Genomic DNA, 18409 nt, shown 5'->3' on the forward strand with positions numbered 1-18409 from the left:
TCAGGTTTTCTAAACAAGGTCTCAACCTTCAGGCACTTAGTAAGAAAACCTGAATTATCAAACTGTCTCATTGCAGACATGGTTTTAAAGGGCAGCACCTTTGTTTGGGGGAAAATGTCTTTCTTGCTCAAAATACAATATTTAAGTTCAATAAGTTGTCACAGATCGTAATTTGCTTTGGCAAGGTACAAGCTAACGTGTAAGATTTTACCTTTCTGTTAAGCCCTGGGCTTCTCATCTGGTTGTAAAATTAGCTGGTATCTTCAAGATAGGGATAGTAGACGATACCAATATCTACCCAAATCAACTAAACTAAACAAGTATCATAAAAAAAATGATGTACTCAATAGGAAAATTGTTAAGACTTAACATCTTTATGCCATCATGTACAGTATGGTCATATGTTTCTGTTGTAAACATAAACGTGACATGTAATAATGAGAGGAAGAAAGAAAATGCCAATATGTTATTAGGAAACCTTAATGTCTAATTTATGTCTAAAATTCATTGTACACACATGATTTCATTTCTTTAAAGAAAACTATTGCTACTTTACAAATACACCACAATAACAAAGGAAATACTATTTAGAGATGAATTTTAATGCACTATTGCTTCTGCAAAATGTAAATGTGAGATCTGACTTAAGATTTCAGACAAGGAGAAATGGGTGAAGTGGTTTAATGTTACGCACAGTTAAGCCAAAGATATCCTATTACTGACTTTGTCTTACAAAGATCCACTACAGGACAGACACATCAAACCAATCAAATTGCAAATAATGATTCTATGTGCATTGTGCAATATATATTCCCTGAGGTAAAAAAAAAAAAAAAAAATCATTATAAGCGCAAATATTTAAATTTCTTCAGGTTTCCATCATTTCAAAGTCATCACATTTTTCCAGTGCAAAATAATAAGAGGGAATGGCAAGATAATTCCAAGACAATAACAAAATCACAAGAAGATTTGTGAAACTGGTGAGATGTTAGTGTCACTGTAAAAATTCACACAGTATATCCACATCTAACTGCTACCTTGTTAGTACTACTGTAAAAAAAAAAAAAAAAAGAAAGAAAAAAAAACTTGTCTTTTCACATTTTGAAATGAAAGGAATCATTAAGTTAATATCCATATTTGTTGCTGGATTTAAATCTATTTTCACAGTCATAAGGAAGGTCAGAGGCAGATATAATACAGACTCACTGTTGCTGATGCCTCATGCACATCATAGATGCATTCAAACTGGCTAGTAAACAGATACTACAGTCAAGGGTGTTGTGTCCAGAACAGACATGCAACCATTTTACGATACAACCTTTTTAAAGCACCTGGTTGAGACTCTTTGCTTTCTATGTTGACCACAAACATGAAATTCATGCCATTCATTTCTGGAGCTAATAATCAGGGGATCCAGTTATCACTCTGTCTGCACTTTACTACAAGTCACAGTTTGTGTATTTCTTAAGCCAGACAGCTAAATAAAAGTGTGCTTCAGAAATTACAGTGATTAAAACATTACCACAAGCCAGTGGTCCACTATGGTCAGCTGAATCTGTCAGTCTGCTCCGGTTGTGAGACAGACGTTAGTGCTCATGCTGGTGTTGATGCTTGTGACCGCACTGCTCGTTGTGTTTGTGCTCGTCCTCAGTACGATCCAGCTCCAGTAGGTTCAGCATCTCCTGCACGACGGCCTGAAGAGCTCTACCCAGGTCCTGGCTGCTGTAGGGTTTTCCTAGTGGAGGCACATGGATGAAGGCAGAGCGGCCCTGTCCGAGGTACAGAGACGTGTAGTAGGTGTAGTCACACAGATACCTGGAAGGAAGGGGCCAAAGGGTGATACTTGGGTTATGTAAAGTTTGTATTATCATTTCTTCTTTATCAAATCGATGAAAGAGTAGCACAAACATAGGCAGTAACTGGGGGAAACAGGTGACAGAAGATGTGAGCCAACTTTTCCTCTGGCTCTTACACCAAAATGTTTCAAAGTCAGATTAGTCATAAAACCACTGTTATCATCATTCAATTATTCAGTAAATTATATCAGTAAAAAGATAAATATTTTGTCTTATACGGGGTTCCTACAGCTTAAACCAAGTTAAATTTAAGACTTTTTAAGACTTTTTTAAAGCCACTTGAAATGAAATTTAAGACTGACTTCATAATAAACACAAATACAGAAAAAAGAAAAAAAAACACCACATCAATTACATAGGGTTAGGGACAATTTTACCCACTTTCCTATGTGATCCAAGGTAAAGTGACTGCTACATGAACATTGGACTGTGTCTCTTTCCAGCTGTCCTTTCAAAATAAATGCATAAAAAGTCCGAAAAAAAAAAAAACACTGACTCGGGAGCTGGTGGCGGTGAGAAATTTAGCGTTGACGGCCGCCACTAAAACTTCTCTATGTCTGAATGTTACCAATTATTTTGAGATTTGAGACTAATTACAACCATAAAATACCACTTACCATGTGTTAACATTTTTAAGACTTTTGAAAAATTGATTTAAGACATTTTAATGCCAATTAAGGCCTTGTTTTTAGATTAATGAATTCAATGCCTTTTAAGACTTTTTAAGGATCCGTAAGAACCCTGTTATAATAAGTGTAGGCATTGGAGTTAGAAATTAAAGAAAGTTCAATGGACCAGTAAAATAAAAATACATACATACATAAATGTATATTATATTTATATTCATTATCAATGTCGGACCAAACTCCCATTATGCTCTTTAGGGGAGGTATGAAATGATGCTGTTTACTGGAAATCATATGATCATTTATTGCATAATAATAATGAATCATGTGACTTGTTATTACTGATCATGTGATTTCACACTGCTATGATTAGCCTTTATATACTTACTTTGTAATATTACCTTTTTGTGTTTCATTACATGGTATGGGCCAAAAATTGTTAAGTTCAAACCTGTTGTTTTTCTACAATGACAATTAAAAATGTCCTCTGTGAGAGAAAGTCTCTGTGAATGCTGCAACCAATATGCAGGGGGAGTTGAATAATTATATTAATTTAAAGAGGAACTTTGAAAGATACCTTATAATAAGATTTACCTTTACTTTACCTAAAAATGTTTGATTTATTAAACAGTTTCAGAGTAATTGTGATGGTTAAATGACTTGTTACAGGAAGAGTGCAGGCTCTCTGCCTTCCACTTATTTCTTGGCCGAAAAACTTGCATAGTTCCCTTTTAATTATGCACATTAAAAAAAAAATGTGCATGTGGGAATAACATCACCTACCTACCTTCCAGCATCTTTAGATACAGACACAGCCACCCCCATGTTGGAGTCATTGACCCTTTTGCAGACTGTATCCATATCCAGGACTGAGTTTATGCAGTCGGGGCCTTTCTCCATGCAGCACTGGGAGGCTGGGCAGAAACTGCAGTTATCCAGACGTTTGTAACCAATATTGTGGCCACACTGCTCCAGAGTGACTTTGGTAGCTAATCCAGAAACACCAACATGGACGACTAACTGCTCAGAGGATGAGCAAAGACAAAGGTGGAAAAGGTTAGTTTTTTTTTCCACGAGTAATTGATGAATATTCATACATTTTGTGGTAGAAATGCGTGTTTAATGCACAATATTGTGTATTTTCTTGATCACCTGAGGCTGGTGCTCTCTCCACAGTGATGGCAGTAGGCTCTGAACAGCCTGGTATTCAACAGGCACCTCACACACATGAAGGTCTACTGCCTCGCCCAGCCCTAATCTCTCCAGTTCCTGTAGGCAAACATACAGTACAGTGGCCTTTATTTAGCCATTGATTGCAGTTGCAGACCCACAGTAAACAAAACTCCACACGTAAAGCTTAAATATTTATAAACCTAACTACCATCTTAAATTTGGAAAACCTGATTACTGATTACCTGCACTGCCACCCAACTGGAGTTGACTGCGTGCTCTCCGAACGGCTCAAAGCCTGCAGAAAAACACAGTGTACGCAAATTATCAAGCCGGATTCCTCACAGCAGCAATACCGTAACAGTGTGCTGCGTTGCTTATCTGCAACAGAGAGACACATGATAAGGCTGAATATAAAAACACTCTTCGTCTAAAGGTTGAATGGAGTTAAACATTTGCTGTAGGAGTCAAGCACATGATGCTGACCAGTCAGGGCGATCTGTGCTTTCTGTTTACAGGACACAAAACTCCTCTCTCCTGACAGAAACACTATTTTTGTGATGAACCGTTATTACATATTCATAACACATAACACAGTTATCAAAAATCATTTTAACGGTTAAAATGATTTGGTTAAAATTTGACCAGATCAGCTGTGCAGCTCAGACACAGGCACAAAACTCCCTGAGATGTTGTAACAGCACTTCGGTGACATAAAGAAAACATTTGAGAGAGAAAACTCTGCTCCACTACCAAATAAAACCTCTCACCTGTTACTATAACTTTCTTCTTATTGGCCATTATCCCCAGTAGCTGTCATATATTTTTTAATGTGAGTGATCAAATATCCCACACATGGATCCCAGGATTGTCTGCGCTGGCTGGCTGCTGTCTTCCTCTGGGTCACTGCTCAGAGGAAATGACACACAAAACCACAAAAGCTATACTGCCATCTACTGTACAGGCATGTATCATCCATAGCAACTCACAACAAGAGGAGATAAAAATAAAAATTTAAAAAAATCAGCAAAAGAATCATGAGGAAACTGGTTTTTATCTAGGAAGCAGTAGAGGGGAATGAAATCTGACCTTTTTTAATCCACGTTTGCTTTTGTTTTTTTTCATTTAATGAAATAGAACATAAGTGAAGCCACATGTGTATACTGACAGTGAAGAGCAAGCATCTGCAATGCATTCATAGATTAAAGGTTGGGGGTGGGGTGGGGGGGGGGTTGAGTGAATAAAAAACAGCCTCCCCCCTCTGAATAAGACCAGTTGAGAGTCCTCCATGAATGAACATTTAACCCCCAACCACTTCAGCTGCACCAGTGGAGCTGCTCAATAGTGTCACTGGGCAGGTGTGAATGTGTGCACTGTGACACAGGGCGTTGCTGAACACGTTAGTCTCTCCCAGGAGAGTCAAGGTCAAAGGGCACTTCTCTGGCTGAGGGAGGAGGACTCGTGTCTTGCGCAACCCTCCATTACCTGGGTTCAGAGGACAAGCATCTCAGTTTGCTGTCATGGAGGCCGAGCTAATCTAATATCATCTTACAGGAAAAGCTCTTTTTCTTTCATACCCGGCGCACTTTGTGGTCCACGCCCCTGGTCTGAGAAATGACTCACACATTCTGGACACTACACCCTGTGAGGCTCCAAACTGGCATAGAGGAGAAAATTTTTTTTTTTCATGGAAGAATATTATGAGGTGAACATTTCAGACAAACAAAACGGCTCTTTTATCCACGTTAAGAGTCTCTACGGTAACAGGATCAACACTGATTTCTGCCTCTCAACCACATCACTCGCAGTGTTACACCTCCGCCAGCCACCTACACATCCTGCACTGCAGTCGCTAACAGCCCCCTCAACCCATTCACCTTTCTCTCGCTCTCTCTCTCGCTCGCCTGCGTCACTGCCTGTGTCAGTGTTGCCATGGAAACTAATGATGCCCTCTCTGCTCTGTGGTGCTGATGCAGACAGTCTGCTGACGTCCTCGCTGAGCTGGTTACAGGCGGAATAACAATATTCTACGGTGGTTTCCACCAACTAGCCTCATATACTGCACACAGGATCTGCACTGTGATTGGCTCTTTAAACAATAACGGTCATCCTATAGGCTAATTCATGTTGTGAGGAAAGATGATTCCCTGTTTCTATTCTAGAATTCTATTCTATTCTATATGCTTTTGTATTCTATTACTTCTATTATCTAAATAGTGTAATATGGATATTCCTGGTCTAAAGTACACTTTGTATTCACACACATTTGTGTTATTATTAATGCTTAATGTCTTCATTTTGTTAAATTGAGTTGTTCATGTTTTATGTTTGACTCCCTGATGAAGGCTTGATGCCGAAACGCGTCGTGTAGTCATTTTAAACATGTCATTGTGACAATGCCGGATTAATTAAAGGCATTAGGAGTTGTTCTTTGCTTTTCACAGATATGTTTTTAATGTTTTGCATTTCATTGTTGTGATTGCTAATCTCTGTTTGAGGAAGGCAGGGCACCAACATCCACCAGCCAACGCCACTGAAACTGTGAGAACACAATGTGTTTGCATATCAGCGTGGACATTAACCTCTCCACATGATGAACTTTCAGTCACAGGCAACAACACAGGGTTTCCTCATTCTACTGTCACTGCTTCCTTCCCTTTTCTCGTTCAGGCTCAGTTTCCCCAGAGAGGAGTTTCATCTAGAGGCGTTGTAACATTTTCTTCATCTCAACTCTCTGTTTTTAATCTAGTGTGTGTGTGTGGAGTGTTGTTGTGTCACAACTGATCCTCTGAGTTTGAGTGTAGAGTAACCCTTTAAATTGACTTGAAACTTCAACCCATGAAATCTGCCTTCTATTGTGTCCAACCTCTTCCATTCTATTCTATTCTGTTCTATTCTATTCTATTGGTTCTAAAGCTTAGCCTGAGCTGTAGGAATATTCTCTGTTCTTCTGTTCTTCCTTTCCTCGGCCTTCGCCTCTTACACCTTCCCCGCCCAGTCTCTGCTCTCTTTTTGGCGACCCTGAGCTTTTTTATGCTATGACATCAAACCACAATGCATTGCACTGTTTGTAGTTTACCTAAAGTCTCCATGGCAATAAAGACCGGCTCTGCCCCTTATTCAAATTGAACCGGAAACCAACGTCATTTTGGGCCAATCTCCGCGCTCTGGAGTGACATAATGGAATTTTTAGGGCTAGAAAGCGAGCGAGGTCTGGCGCTGCGCATAGCAGTCGTGCCATCAGGAAAAGACAATCTCACCCCGCGCGCTTGAAGAGAGACACACACCAGAGCCCCCTCAGGCACAACAACAGCTGAAGTGGTCGACTGATAGAGTGGACGATAGAGCTGAAGAAGGAGATAAGGAAGCGGGGGGTCACTAAAATAAGGATCAGCTGATTTCCTCATGTCTGGATGTGCCTATGGTCAACAATCGTTAATGCGTAACGCTCAACACTCCCTCATGTTGAGGGTGTAGAATGGAAACAACCCTCTACCCAGGCAACATCTACTCCCAGACCACGATGATGAAAAAGGAAATTAATCTGAACCTGGACGACCAGAACTCCGAGCTCAAATCCAACCCGCTCCGGGACACAGACGGACTCCTCAACTCACCAGACTTGGGACTCTTGAAACTAACCTCCCCCGACCTGGAGCGCCTTATTATCCAGTCCAACGGTCTGGTCACCGCCGCCACCACCAACCCGACCTCCCAGTTCCTCTACCCGAAGTCCGCCAGCGACGAGCAGGAGTTCGCGGAGGGTTTCGTCAAGGCGCTGGAGGATCTCCACAAGCAGAACCAGCTGAGCGAGGCGGGCTGCGTGTCCGTGGATAGACTGGAGCTGCTCGCCTCGTCCAACGCAGTCGGTTCCTCCGGGCTCCAGCCCTCAGATCTGCCCGTGTACACTACTCTGAACGGCTATGCGGCCAGTCCGCTCGGAGGGACCACCATCAACTACTCCACGGACACCATCCCCTTCCCGCCGCCTCCGGCTCATCTGGCCAGCGCGCAGCAACAGGCGGCCGCTGCGGCTGCTCTGTCACGACTCCAGTCCGCCGGCGTGGTGAAGGACGAGCCGCAGACGGTGCCGGACATGCAGAGCTTCGGAGACAGCCCTCCCCTGTCTCCCATCGACATGGACAACCAGGAGCGTATCAAGGCGGAGAGGAAAAAGCTGCGGAACAGGATAGCGGCCTCCAAGTGCCGCAAAAGAAAACTGGAGAGGATCTCTCGGTTGGAGGACAAGGTCAAGAGCCTGAAAACTCAGAATACCGAGCTGGCCTCCACAGCCAGCGTCCTCAGGGAGCAAGTGGCCCAGCTGAAACAGAAGGTGATGAACCATGTCAGCAGCGGATGCCAGCTTCTACCAAACCAGGTCCAAGCTTACTAAAAAAAAAAAAAAGACATAAAGAACCCAGCAATGGTGCTTTTAATGGATGTTCTCCCAGCTCTAAATATGGTCTGAGGATACAGGCTCCGTACCTTGAGGAACATTTTGCCTTTTTGTAAACCTAAAATCCTCATCAGAGACTCAATGTGAGGTCACTGTAAAATGCACCCTCCAGATCCAAAAGGCTGCAACATGTGCATTGCACTGTACAGATCCTGATGAGAGGCTGCAAGTCAACTGGAAAAAGGTTAACCAGCAGCAGGTATGAGCTGCAGCCTCCTCTGACTCAAGAGACTGTGGCATTGTTGTGCAGCGAACAGACTTTGTTTTTGTCGCCCTTAATATTTCTGGGAAGCCATGTAGCAAACTGCTATCCAAATGGACTGTTGTGAGATAGCATTTCTGTGTGTGTAAGCTGGACAATCTCAACAAGAGTGCAACCAAACACCTGGGTGTCACCAAGTGCTGTCATCCACTGTGTATTATAATGCCTTACTTGTTTACAAGCACTTAGCAATGACAAATATATCTATTTTATTTACTGAAACATTTCTTATTTTACATATGGTCTTATTTCTAGTTGTTTCTCTTCTATTATTTTGCAAAAAAACAAACACTGCATGTCTTGTCGCTTTTGTGTACAGTAACCATTGTATTTTTCATTATGGTGGCTGCTGTGTAGTTCTTCAGTTACCACACTCCCATGAATGTATGTGTACCTACAGAGAAACCGTATGTATCCATGTGTAATGGACTTTCAAGTCTCTACTTGACATTTATTAAAGTCACTACATTACTACAGCTCATGTGTTTTGTTTGGTACTGAGACAAGGACGCTGTGCTTGCTTTGTCAGAGTTATGAGGGACACTTTTAGGGAATAATAACATTTCGCTTTTCAAGCACAGTTGACACCGTGGGTGTTGTATTAAGTGCAGTAGAGAAGCTGAACCAAACCATAGATGGTCAAACAACTCAAGGCAAAAGGAGACATTATTGCAGTATTATGCCCTCTGGTGGGCACAGTAACGTTTTACTCTGAGCATTTCCCAAACATCACATGCTCTTCTTGTAAATCAGACCTGTGGGAATAATTGTTAAACCAGCACTGAAGTCCAGCATTTTGAACGTGTTTATTGATTCCTCATTTTAGCAAATCTGGCATTACAGAATTACAGCACGATTCACACAACTAATACCCAACAGGGCAGAAAACTCCTATTTACAAAAGGTTATTTACGACAGGGAGGAGGAGGAGGAGGAGGAGGAGGAGAGATGAACAGGATCGATACGTGTTCCTAAAGTCATCGGCAAGTTTACAGCTGTAGCAAAACACAATAAATAAAGTAACAAAAAATCAACAAACAAGTCAAAAGTGAACCAATGCAGTAAGAATCATCACGTTTTTAATGAAGTGTTCATAGTATTCAGTTTACGTCCCAAAACATTCTCCCCCTTCTTGAAGCTACTGCACTGAGTAGGAATGTTGTACCAGACAAATCTATAGGTAAAAGTCTTTACAAATGTGTAATTAGAAGTGTATTAGAAGTGTGCTCAGACCTCTGGTAGAGTAGGACCAATGTAAAACAACAAACACCAGAAAAAATTATTGAAATTCATAGTGAATGATCCGGATCTGCCACAAAACTTGGTGTTCACAAATCCGTTCACTACTTTTTGCATAATCCTATATCCTATAATCCTGATAAATAAACAGACAGGCATGAAAACACAAACTCCTTGGTAACAAGCTCTTTTTTTGGCTCTGAATTTATTGTCGAGACCTCTTTGGAAAGAACAGTTAGTACGACTGCCTTTACACACACTGTACATTCGCACACCCACGTACAGTACGTGTGTTACAAACCTTCAGCAGGGTTGTATGTTGCAGATATTTGGGTGTGGAGAGGAAAAGAAAAAAGCTATTGCTCTGTGAGAACAGTCGGCTTCTGCGCTACCAAGTCTTACAAGTTACATAAGTGATATCAAAAGACAAACAAACTTCCCACCAAAGCCACATGGTCGTGATAAGAGGCTCTTAAACTGGAATGTTTCACTTTCCTTTTGAGGAAGCATGTCAAGCTTTGTACTCACTGTAAACACAAATACGTTTTCATTTAAAAGCTGGAACAGTTCAAGCTATTGAATACTATTGAACATCTCTTTAAAAAGTCAAGTGCAGATTGCAATGCATAAATCTAAGAAGAACACTATCTTAAAAATAAATAAAGTTATAAATAATACAAAATGAGTTGTATATTGAAATAACTTAGGTGTTGAGAATATCTTCGCATGCCTCAGTCAGCATATCTGTGAACACATGATTTACAGAAGGTTTGGTACTGTATACACGAGCAGACAAATCCTGAACCTCAGCATCAGAGACTGAAATAAAACTCACAATTTGACATTTAACATGCTTAAAAACATCATGTCCCTCCCCACAGAAAATAAAGATGAAACGTCATCTCCACCGTCATACAGCAGGAGAGACGATCTGCGTATTGATGGAGGTGGCAGCTCTGTGGTGTACCAGTGCTCACACTGAATCACGTGCCTTTCTAGCAAGTGCACGGTGCACATCCTATGCAGTGAATGACAGAGGCCACAGGCCTGATGTGTGAAACCACTGAGGCCCATTTGGTAGAGGAACTGTAGGACAGACGGGTTTGAAATTCAGACAGCAGCTCATACAAGTAACCATCCAGTCAACCATCACTGGTTAAAAACATCAACAACATGCACCTCTCACTAAAGCACAAGTAGGACTCCAATATCCTAAATTCATTCAGATTGTATATTATATTCATATATGTATTTATATTATATATGCATTTAAAAATGCACATCTATTGACTTTTAAACATTTATACACTTCTCTGTGTGGTCATTCCTCCTCCCCTTGTTTTGTCATGTCTTAAAAAAAAAGCAACAAAAGTAAAAAAGAAAAAAAGAAAAAAGAGAAATGAATAATCCTGCCCCAGTGGCTCTGCAGCTCCTTATACTGGACCGAGCTGTTTAAAGGCTGGACAAGCAATGTGACGGACAATACCGTCCACAGAGCACTTCTGCTGACAGAAAAGTTATAAAATCCTCTAACAGTGTAACACAACTAGCCAACTGATATGTATGACATTTGCTATTCTCGCATTCATTCCTACATTTAAAAAGCAAGACAAAAACTTTCAAATGACCCTGTCTGGACGCCAAATTTAGACCGTCATTTTCTGTAGAAATTCAATCACTACACGGGGAAGGACGGAGTATTTCACATGCTCAAAACCACTCAAAACATGTTTGTTTGTTTTTAAAAAAAAACATCAACTCTATCCACAGCAACAAACACATATTCTCAATGGGACTTAAAGTTAAAACAACTGCAAATGATTTGTATCCATTCAGATTTGAGGCATCAGTGCAGAGTGGGACCGGGACAACGTCCCTCCTTCAAAACCTTTTCAAGTTAAACCCAAATTGCAAAAATGCCAACAAGGAATGATGGAGTTTCAGCCTCGACTTAACTTTCATGATTCTGCTGACACAGAGTGTAGTGTGTGTGAGCGTGTATGTGTGTGTGTGCGTGTATATGTACTATATCCAAACGAGTGTGAAAGAAAGACATTTAGGATTCTTGATGCTTTTGTTGAACGTTCTTCACCCCTCAGACTAAATTACCAATATCCAAAACTCCTGTGACATAAGATGAACAAAAACTCTCACTTTCATATCTGAAAACACCAAAATCTTTGAGGAAAGCCAGCTCATGTGGATAGTGTTCATGGTGCAGTCAGAGGGGTAGAGAATAAAAGCAGCTGGGTTTGTGTAACTGTATGGCAGTGTTTGTGTGAGATATTTGTGTGCACGCCTATGAGAAAGAAAGACAAAGCCAGAGACACACTGAGAAAAAAAACAAGGTGTGTTGATTTTAGAACTGCAGACGGTGTGTGTGTGTGTGTGTGTGTGTGTCTGTGTGTGTGTCTGTGTGTTTGTAGCAGTGTTTAGCAAGCACAATCCTGATGGGACCTCTGAGGCTGCTCACTGAGCTGTGGCCCCTGTTTAGCTCCGGTGATGGTCGGGTCGTTGTTGTCCAGACTCTCCGTCATCCTCTCGCAGATGATGTCCACCAGCCGCTCGAAGGTCTGCTTCACGTTGATGTTGTCTTTGGCGCTCGCTTCAAAGTACTCAAAACCTGCCAGGAGGGGCGACAGAGGCAGAGAGAGAGACTATGGTTACAATTATTGCTCCGGTGTGAAGCTTATCTGGTTAATCCACTTATCCCATCAAGACAGGACACGTCCCCCATATCAGATTTGTCTTTCTAAATGAAAACTATTCACAAATCTTCAAAACTATTGTACAAGACCATGTCCAATTACAACCAGATTATGTATGATACTTAAAGGTGTACAGAAATGGCAGTTTGTCCTGTTTGTCGCGGCGAGTTGTCACGAGTTGCCGCACGAGTTTACCCAACGAATTTGATTGGTCGTTATCGAGCGGGCAGAATATTCAAAGCTTGGGGCGAGACCGAGCTCGGTGTGTGTGTGTGTTGTCTCAGACGTTTGATTGACGGATGACGGATCCAATATCAGTGGCGGATGAATCGTGAGCAGGCTGACGTATAATCCGTGCGCCTGCATTATCCAATGCGAAAAAAAAAAAACCACACTTTCATCCCGGATTTAATCAAAAATAGAATTTTGCACAAAGTTTGGCCTACATCGTCTGATAGATGAGTTATTACACTAATTCATTTTATGACCCAGAGTGGACTCAAATTCAATTTTCTTTTCTGTACAGCTTTAACGATATGTAAACTTAACCTTATTCTGACCAATCAGATCACAAGAAACCAATTTGTGGTTTTTGAAAATGAAGAGCAGAAAACTAAAATAAACTGCTATCTGGCTTCTTTGTGCCTCTGTGAGTTTTCTTTTGAAGACTGTGGTGCTGATCATCAAAACTCTGTTAAAACTGTCACATGCTGCAGGTTACAGTAGTACTGTTAATGTGGCTGATTTGCATAGAGTAACTGTTGCCAGAAATGTGGTAGCATCAGTTTAAAATAGTGAAATACTCCAAATCTAATCATGACCTACAGTCACAGCTGACTATACAGAGATAATAAACAAAATTACTAATTAAAACGCCTTAAATGACCTTATAGTCAAAATACAATCCAAACATTTAAGGACTTTATTACTTTACATAATTTAGCCAGTCAGTCACTTGATTATCATTTATAATGTTCACAAATGCTCCCAGGAGAAAATGATAAACACCAGGGGAGGGACAACACGAGAGACATTGTATCTTGTTTCCTATTGTGACCCGTCGACTTACCCAGCTGTTCTGACAGCTGTCGGCCCCTCTCTGCAGCCACCACTCGTTCATCCTCCATGTCGCACTTGTTACCCACCAAGAGCACCTGAGCATTGTCCCACGAGTACGTCTTGATCTGGGTCGACCTGTCGGCAGACACGGGACAGAGCCCATCAGCTTCATGGGAAAGTGTCATTTCTTACAGGTTTTAGTTTCTCAGAAAGCACTGGGTTCAAGTGGAAACAGAGGAGGCACTAGTCTGAGCTTCACATGTGTCAACACGGCAACATAACACAAGCTGCCAGACAGGTTTTAAACAAGTCAGGTTTTATGCAATCATCTAAACCAATAACACAAACCACTAATTTCTATTGTGCTTCTTTCTCAACTTTGACATGGAACGCAAACATACAGTCTGGCACAGCAACAGATGACTATGAGGCACATAAAAATACTTTGATCAGTTTTCTTTCCATGACCACAAATGCTGTATAATTACATTAAACCAAGACAATTGTCTGAAACTTGTTTAACTGTCTGACGACTCCTATAGCTCCTCCTCAGCCTCAACCTGTAACTGCTGATCTCAGAAATGTAGCTGAGGGAAGTTGGGACATCAACAACAAGAACAAGTTGAACAAACTTCACACTAAGACTGGAGATGGATAATTAACCCGTCCTTCAAACACACAGACGTCGTCTCTTACCAATCTTGCACGGCGTTGAAGGACTCCTCGTTGGTGATGTCATACATGAGGATGAAGCCCATGGCGCCCCTGTAGTAAGCTGTGGTGATTGTCCTGTAGCGCTCTTGGCCAGCAGTGTCCTGCACAAAGACGCATCAACACATTTGTTTTTAACTCCGCTGTTATTTGGATTTTATACAGCATTACTGCCAGAGCAAGAGGAGTTTCACATTTGGACAAAAGATTTTTAAAAAATAGTATCGATACTGCTCTCTCAAGGACAATAACTTCCATCGTCATGCCCATGCAGAATTAATGGAGGCTGGTTATAAGACAGCAGTGTGTGGGAGGTTTTTTTTTTGTTGTCTTTTGTCTTTTGGTCTGGATACAATTTACGGCTGTGTGCATGTTCCCCCTGATGATTGTCTTAGTTTAACATTCAGCCAAACTCTCATGAGCATTAGGTATTCCTCTGGTGTCGCATGTAATAAGCAATTGGTTCCAGGGTCAGGCTTTATGGCTCATGTTAAGTACACTTCAAGGGTATTGCCATTACACGGCAGATGTAGTGATTCTGGGCAAGGGAGAGACCGGTTTAACAGCTGGGAGTCATTTAGGATATATGATAACAGAGGCGGCTCCAGTCACAGATGTGAGGGCCCGCGTGAAAAATACGCTCTCTTATTCAAGATGATCTGCAGGTATTAACAAAATCTGCCTTACCTCAGGTTAAACACGGATAGTTTCGTTGAATTAAACAATCTGTGGAGCTGAAGCGATTAGTCAGTGTCCCCCTGATTATCTTTGGATTTTAGACTATTTAGTATTATATTTGAAGACATCACCTTAGGCCACAGGAAACTGGACTAGATGTTTTGTGACTATTTTAATTATTTGGGGGGAAATACCCAGCAGGTTAAAAGGCTTGGTTAGTTACAGGCTTTATAGTGCTGTTGAAACTTGCATCTGAATTTCATTATAATCTTCCACAAAAAAGAAAAAGCCTTATGAATCCTGTACAGACCGCCCTCAACAACAGGGCTTAACATCAAAGAAATGTGTAACTACATGTCCTTATTTCATATCCTGCTGTCAGACATAAATTGTTCTGTGAACCCACTTTAGGATGAGACGGCACTAAATTACAGCATGGAGGGAAATATTAACAACAGATTAGACTTTCGATCAGCTCAAAAAAACACAGAAAACAACCATTTGTGAAATCTGTGGAAAAGTATTGAAGCTAATTGATACAGGCGTGTGGCCACAGACCACAGACCACCACAAGACCACAGACCACCTGTTAAGCTCCTATTTCTTCAGCGGAGTCTGACTCTAGACAGCACAGAACAATCTGTACCTGGTGACATGTACTCATGTGTGGGTCGGGTCCCACTTGCTCACCCAGATCTGCAGCTTTATCCTCTTGTCGTTTCTGTAGATGGTCTTGACCTTGAAGTCGATGCCCACCGTGCTCACAAAGGCTGGTGTGAATGAGTCATCTGCGTAGCGGAAAAGGAAGGACGTTTTTCCAACGCTGCTGTTGCCGATGATGAGGATTTTAAACATGTAATCAAAGTTCTGGTCCGAGGACTCCTTCTGTCCGTATGTGGCATTTGCAGACGCCATCTAGGCAAGGAGAGAGATCACACAGTGATAAGTTACAAAGAACACACCTATAAACAAACAGAACTTATTATGGCTGGAGCAAATAATAGAAACACCTAACAGTAGCCAATACCTAACCCACAAAACCACAAAACAAGTGTCACAGAAATAAAAAGATGAACCCAAGCCTGTCTGACAGTGTCTGCCGAGACTAAATGTTATATAAAGGCAGAGGTTACAGTGGAGCTGCTGTATTTGATCCCATCAAATTGTGCAGGTGCTGTATCTGTGATATTGTGGCCAATGCTTGTAGACAGACAGCGTCACTGGGTACAAGGTGTCGTGTTTGGTGGAGAGATATTGTGAAAAGGAAAAAGGAAAACATACAGTCTTGCCTCATAATTATTTTCTGAAACATTACAGTTCTGTCTTATGACCAGTTAACATACTATCATCATTTCGTTTCAATTTTTATATGGATCGATATACAAACCACACTGCAGCTACATTCAACAGATCTGAAAGCCGGAAACGATTGATACAGAGAAAAATATGATCAAACCGCTGTCGCCTACAGACATCTTCTGAAACTGTTTTCTGACTGACACAGCAGGTTTCTACTCAGTGACACAACATGTCTGAACCCGAGAGATCTTAAACAGGAGCGGACAGATATCAAGTGTATCAATCAATAATTATATTACTAATACTAGTACCAGGGCCGGCCCTAGGATTTTGGTGGCCCCTAAACAAGATTTTTGTTTGTGGCCCTGCACTCTAAGCGCAAACACCAAATCACTGGTTAAAACTCAATACAGACATGTTTATGCCCTCTGAGGTTTGAGGCCATTTTCTCGAATTTAACATATTTTCTTAAATGTATCTTTTAAAGATACTTGCAGATGTAACAATACTCAAGTGTTTTATGTCTAAATATTAGAACCTCCGCTGTAAGCACACTGAGGCCAATTTGCCCTAGAACACTGTATAAAGAAATAATTTAGGCCAAATGCTGGAAATTTGAGGTCTGCTTTTTGAAAAATTTCAAATCCCTTGTGAAAACACACCTTCAGTCATGAGAATGAACCGTTTTGGTGCTTGAAATAGGATATGAATACAGTAATAGATAAGTGTAGAAAACAAGTCTAAAATGAAATTTTGTAAGATTGCTTTTTGAGCACAAATGTTGTCATTCTGCCATTCTATTGTCAAATGTCTCAAATGTGAGATAAAAGAAGCTGAATATTGACTTCAAATTACATATAAAGCTCATAGTGTGCATGTGCAGACCTCAGGATGTTTAAATGACTTGATGAACCCCGGTACCTTTCTGATCATGTGGCCCCCCACCTAACGGCTGTGGCCCTAAACAACCGCATAGAGTGTTTATGCCAGGGGCAGGCCCTGACTAGTACTAATAATAAGTCTGAGTATCAAAGGCTGGTGGACATATAAAAGGTTTGAGGAGAAAAATATCAAATGACAAACGGCACAGGTGAAGTTTGGATTGAAGAGCAAATATGAGGAAATAACAGTCATTGATTATTAGATTAATGTGTAGCCTACTGATTATCTTAGGCTGGGTTTCTGTCACATCACGACAGACAGACTTTACAGACAATGAGAAAACCCATCTGAATCCATATGCCACAGCAGGACAGCCTTCTACTCCTCTCCATATGATTCCCACACAGACTCAATGCCTTTGCTTTACTGTATGTATGAGGCAGATCATGAGATGATGCAGCCGTTTGGCCGAGAGGCTGTGTCAATACAAACATCCAATACCCTGTCACCGCCTTGAGTGCTCCCACTTAATGTCAATAACACGGGTCGGGCCAGGAGTGCATACCTCCGTCCGACGCATAGATAAGAGGACGGAAGCACCGGGGCTTAGCAGGCTAAGCATCAGCTAAACTGACTATCCTTTCCCAATGCAGGGAGGAGGAGGAGGGCAGAGAGCCCCGAGGAGCGGTCGGCTAGCCGCAGAATTATGAATGGCCATATGGTTGGTCGGAATTTGCCTCGAGGGTAACAGTAAACAAGAGAAAAACTGACCAACTGTCCCCGACTGTAATAGCCTGAACGCACCATGCTCCCCACTTAAAACGGCCTGAGCCACATCCTGTATCCACGGAGGAGCTTATCTGGCGTTAGCCCGCTGTTAGTGGATGTGTGGCTGAGGCTGACAGCCTGGCTCATATCAGCTGGAGGAAAAACATACAAGATTCAACACTGGGTATTTTCATATACAGTGCTCGGGGAAAAAAAAGAAAACAAAAAATCCCAAGAGACGGCTGCACAGAAGGAAGCACTGCAGATATAAATGCACATGTCAACCCTTTTAAAACGCATGTAATTGGGCTAGCATCGCTCCCTTTTAATGCTAACTCAGCGTACGGTTACCAGTATTTAAAAGTGGCCGCAGCAGCTAGCTAACGTTAAGCATCCCAGCTATGTCAAATGAAGGTTATTCTTCCTTATTTACGACTAAATTTTCAATCCAAACCCTGGAGCTCATGAGCGACAAATGGTCCACATGCCATCTGTTGCTACTGCTCGGCTTAACACGGCCCGACAATGACAAATAACCGCAGCATTTACCTTGAAATGTGTGTTTTTCCCTCGGCTTCGTTGCAGCGGCTAACCCAAAGCCCAGCTTTGCACCTGCAGTAGCTCTTGATTGACAGTCCCGACATAAGCGGCTGCACACAGAGCGTGAGGAGGATTGGCAGGAGAACTGACCAATC

General features: G+C 41.6%; 3 protein-coding genes across 3 annotated transcripts; 1 reads left to right on the forward strand and 2 right to left on the reverse strand.

Annotated features, from left to right (window-relative positions):
- Positions 1-665: 665 nt before the first annotated feature.
- LOC146970665 (pyroglutamyl-peptidase 1-like) lies at positions 666-4557 on the reverse strand. Its single transcript, XM_085804325.1, has 5 exons — positions 4423-4557; positions 3898-3950; positions 3635-3751; positions 3270-3502; positions 666-1815 (listed from the first exon to the last, which is right to left on the reverse strand). Exons 1-5 carry the CDS (start codon positions 4451-4453, stop codon positions 1587-1589), a joined length of 663 nt encoding a protein of 220 aa, XP_085660451.1. The 5' UTR covers positions 4454-4557; the 3' UTR covers positions 666-1586.
- A 2270-nt stretch (positions 4558-6827) lies between these two features.
- On the forward strand, positions 6828-8659 carry LOC146970666 (transcription factor JunD-like). Its single transcript, XM_085804193.1, has one exon. It carries the CDS (start codon positions 7131-7133, stop codon positions 8043-8045), a length of 915 nt encoding a protein of 304 aa, XP_085660319.1. The 5' UTR covers positions 6828-7130; the 3' UTR covers positions 8046-8659.
- Positions 8660-9398: 739 nt separating this feature from the next.
- Positions 9399-18399, reverse strand: LOC146970667 (ras-related protein Rab-3A-like). The gene is made up of 5 exons (XM_085804195.1): positions 18264-18399; positions 15456-15680; positions 14073-14191; positions 13387-13511; positions 9399-12232 (listed from the first exon to the last, which is right to left on the reverse strand). The coding sequence occupies exons 2-5, from the start codon at positions 15678-15680 to the stop codon at positions 12042-12044; spliced, it is 660 nt and encodes a 219-aa protein (XP_085660321.1). The 5' UTR covers positions 18264-18399; the 3' UTR covers positions 9399-12041.
- Positions 18400-18409: the final 10 nt, after the last annotated feature.

The sequence above is a fragment of the Trachurus japonicus genome, chromosome 17 (genome assembly GCF_045865225.1).
Source record: "Trachurus japonicus isolate A0001 chromosome 17, Traja_1.0".
Lineage (NCBI taxonomy): Eukaryota > Metazoa > Chordata > Actinopteri > Carangiformes > Carangidae > Trachurus > Trachurus japonicus.

Coding starts and splice junctions, on each gene's coding strand:
- LOC146970665 (XM_085804325.1), bottom strand. CDS start 4,453: ATGGCCAATAAGAAGAAAGTTATAGTAACAG. Junction 3,752..3,897: donor CCAGTTGGGTGGCAGTGCAG/GTAATCAGTAAT, acceptor GTTTGCCTACAG/GAACTGGAGAGATTAGGGCT. Junction 1,816..3,269: donor GTATCTAAAGATGCTGGAAG/GTAGGTAGGTGA, acceptor CCTTCCTTCCAG/GTATCTGTGTGACTACACCT.
- LOC146970666 (XM_085804193.1), top strand. CDS start 7,131: ATGGAAACAACCCTCTACCCAGGCAACATCTACTCCCAGACCACGATG.
- LOC146970667 (XM_085804195.1), bottom strand. CDS start 15,680: ATGGCGTCTGCAAATGCCACATACGGACAGAAGGAGTCCTCGGACCAG. Junction 14,192..15,455: donor GGATAAAGCTGCAGATCTGG/GTGAGCAAGTGG, acceptor GTCTTTGTGCAG/GACACTGCTGGCCAAGAGCG. Junction 12,233..13,386: donor ACAGCTGTCAGAACAGCTGG/GTAAGTCGACGG, acceptor CCCTCCTGGCAG/GTTTTGAGTACTTTGAAGCG.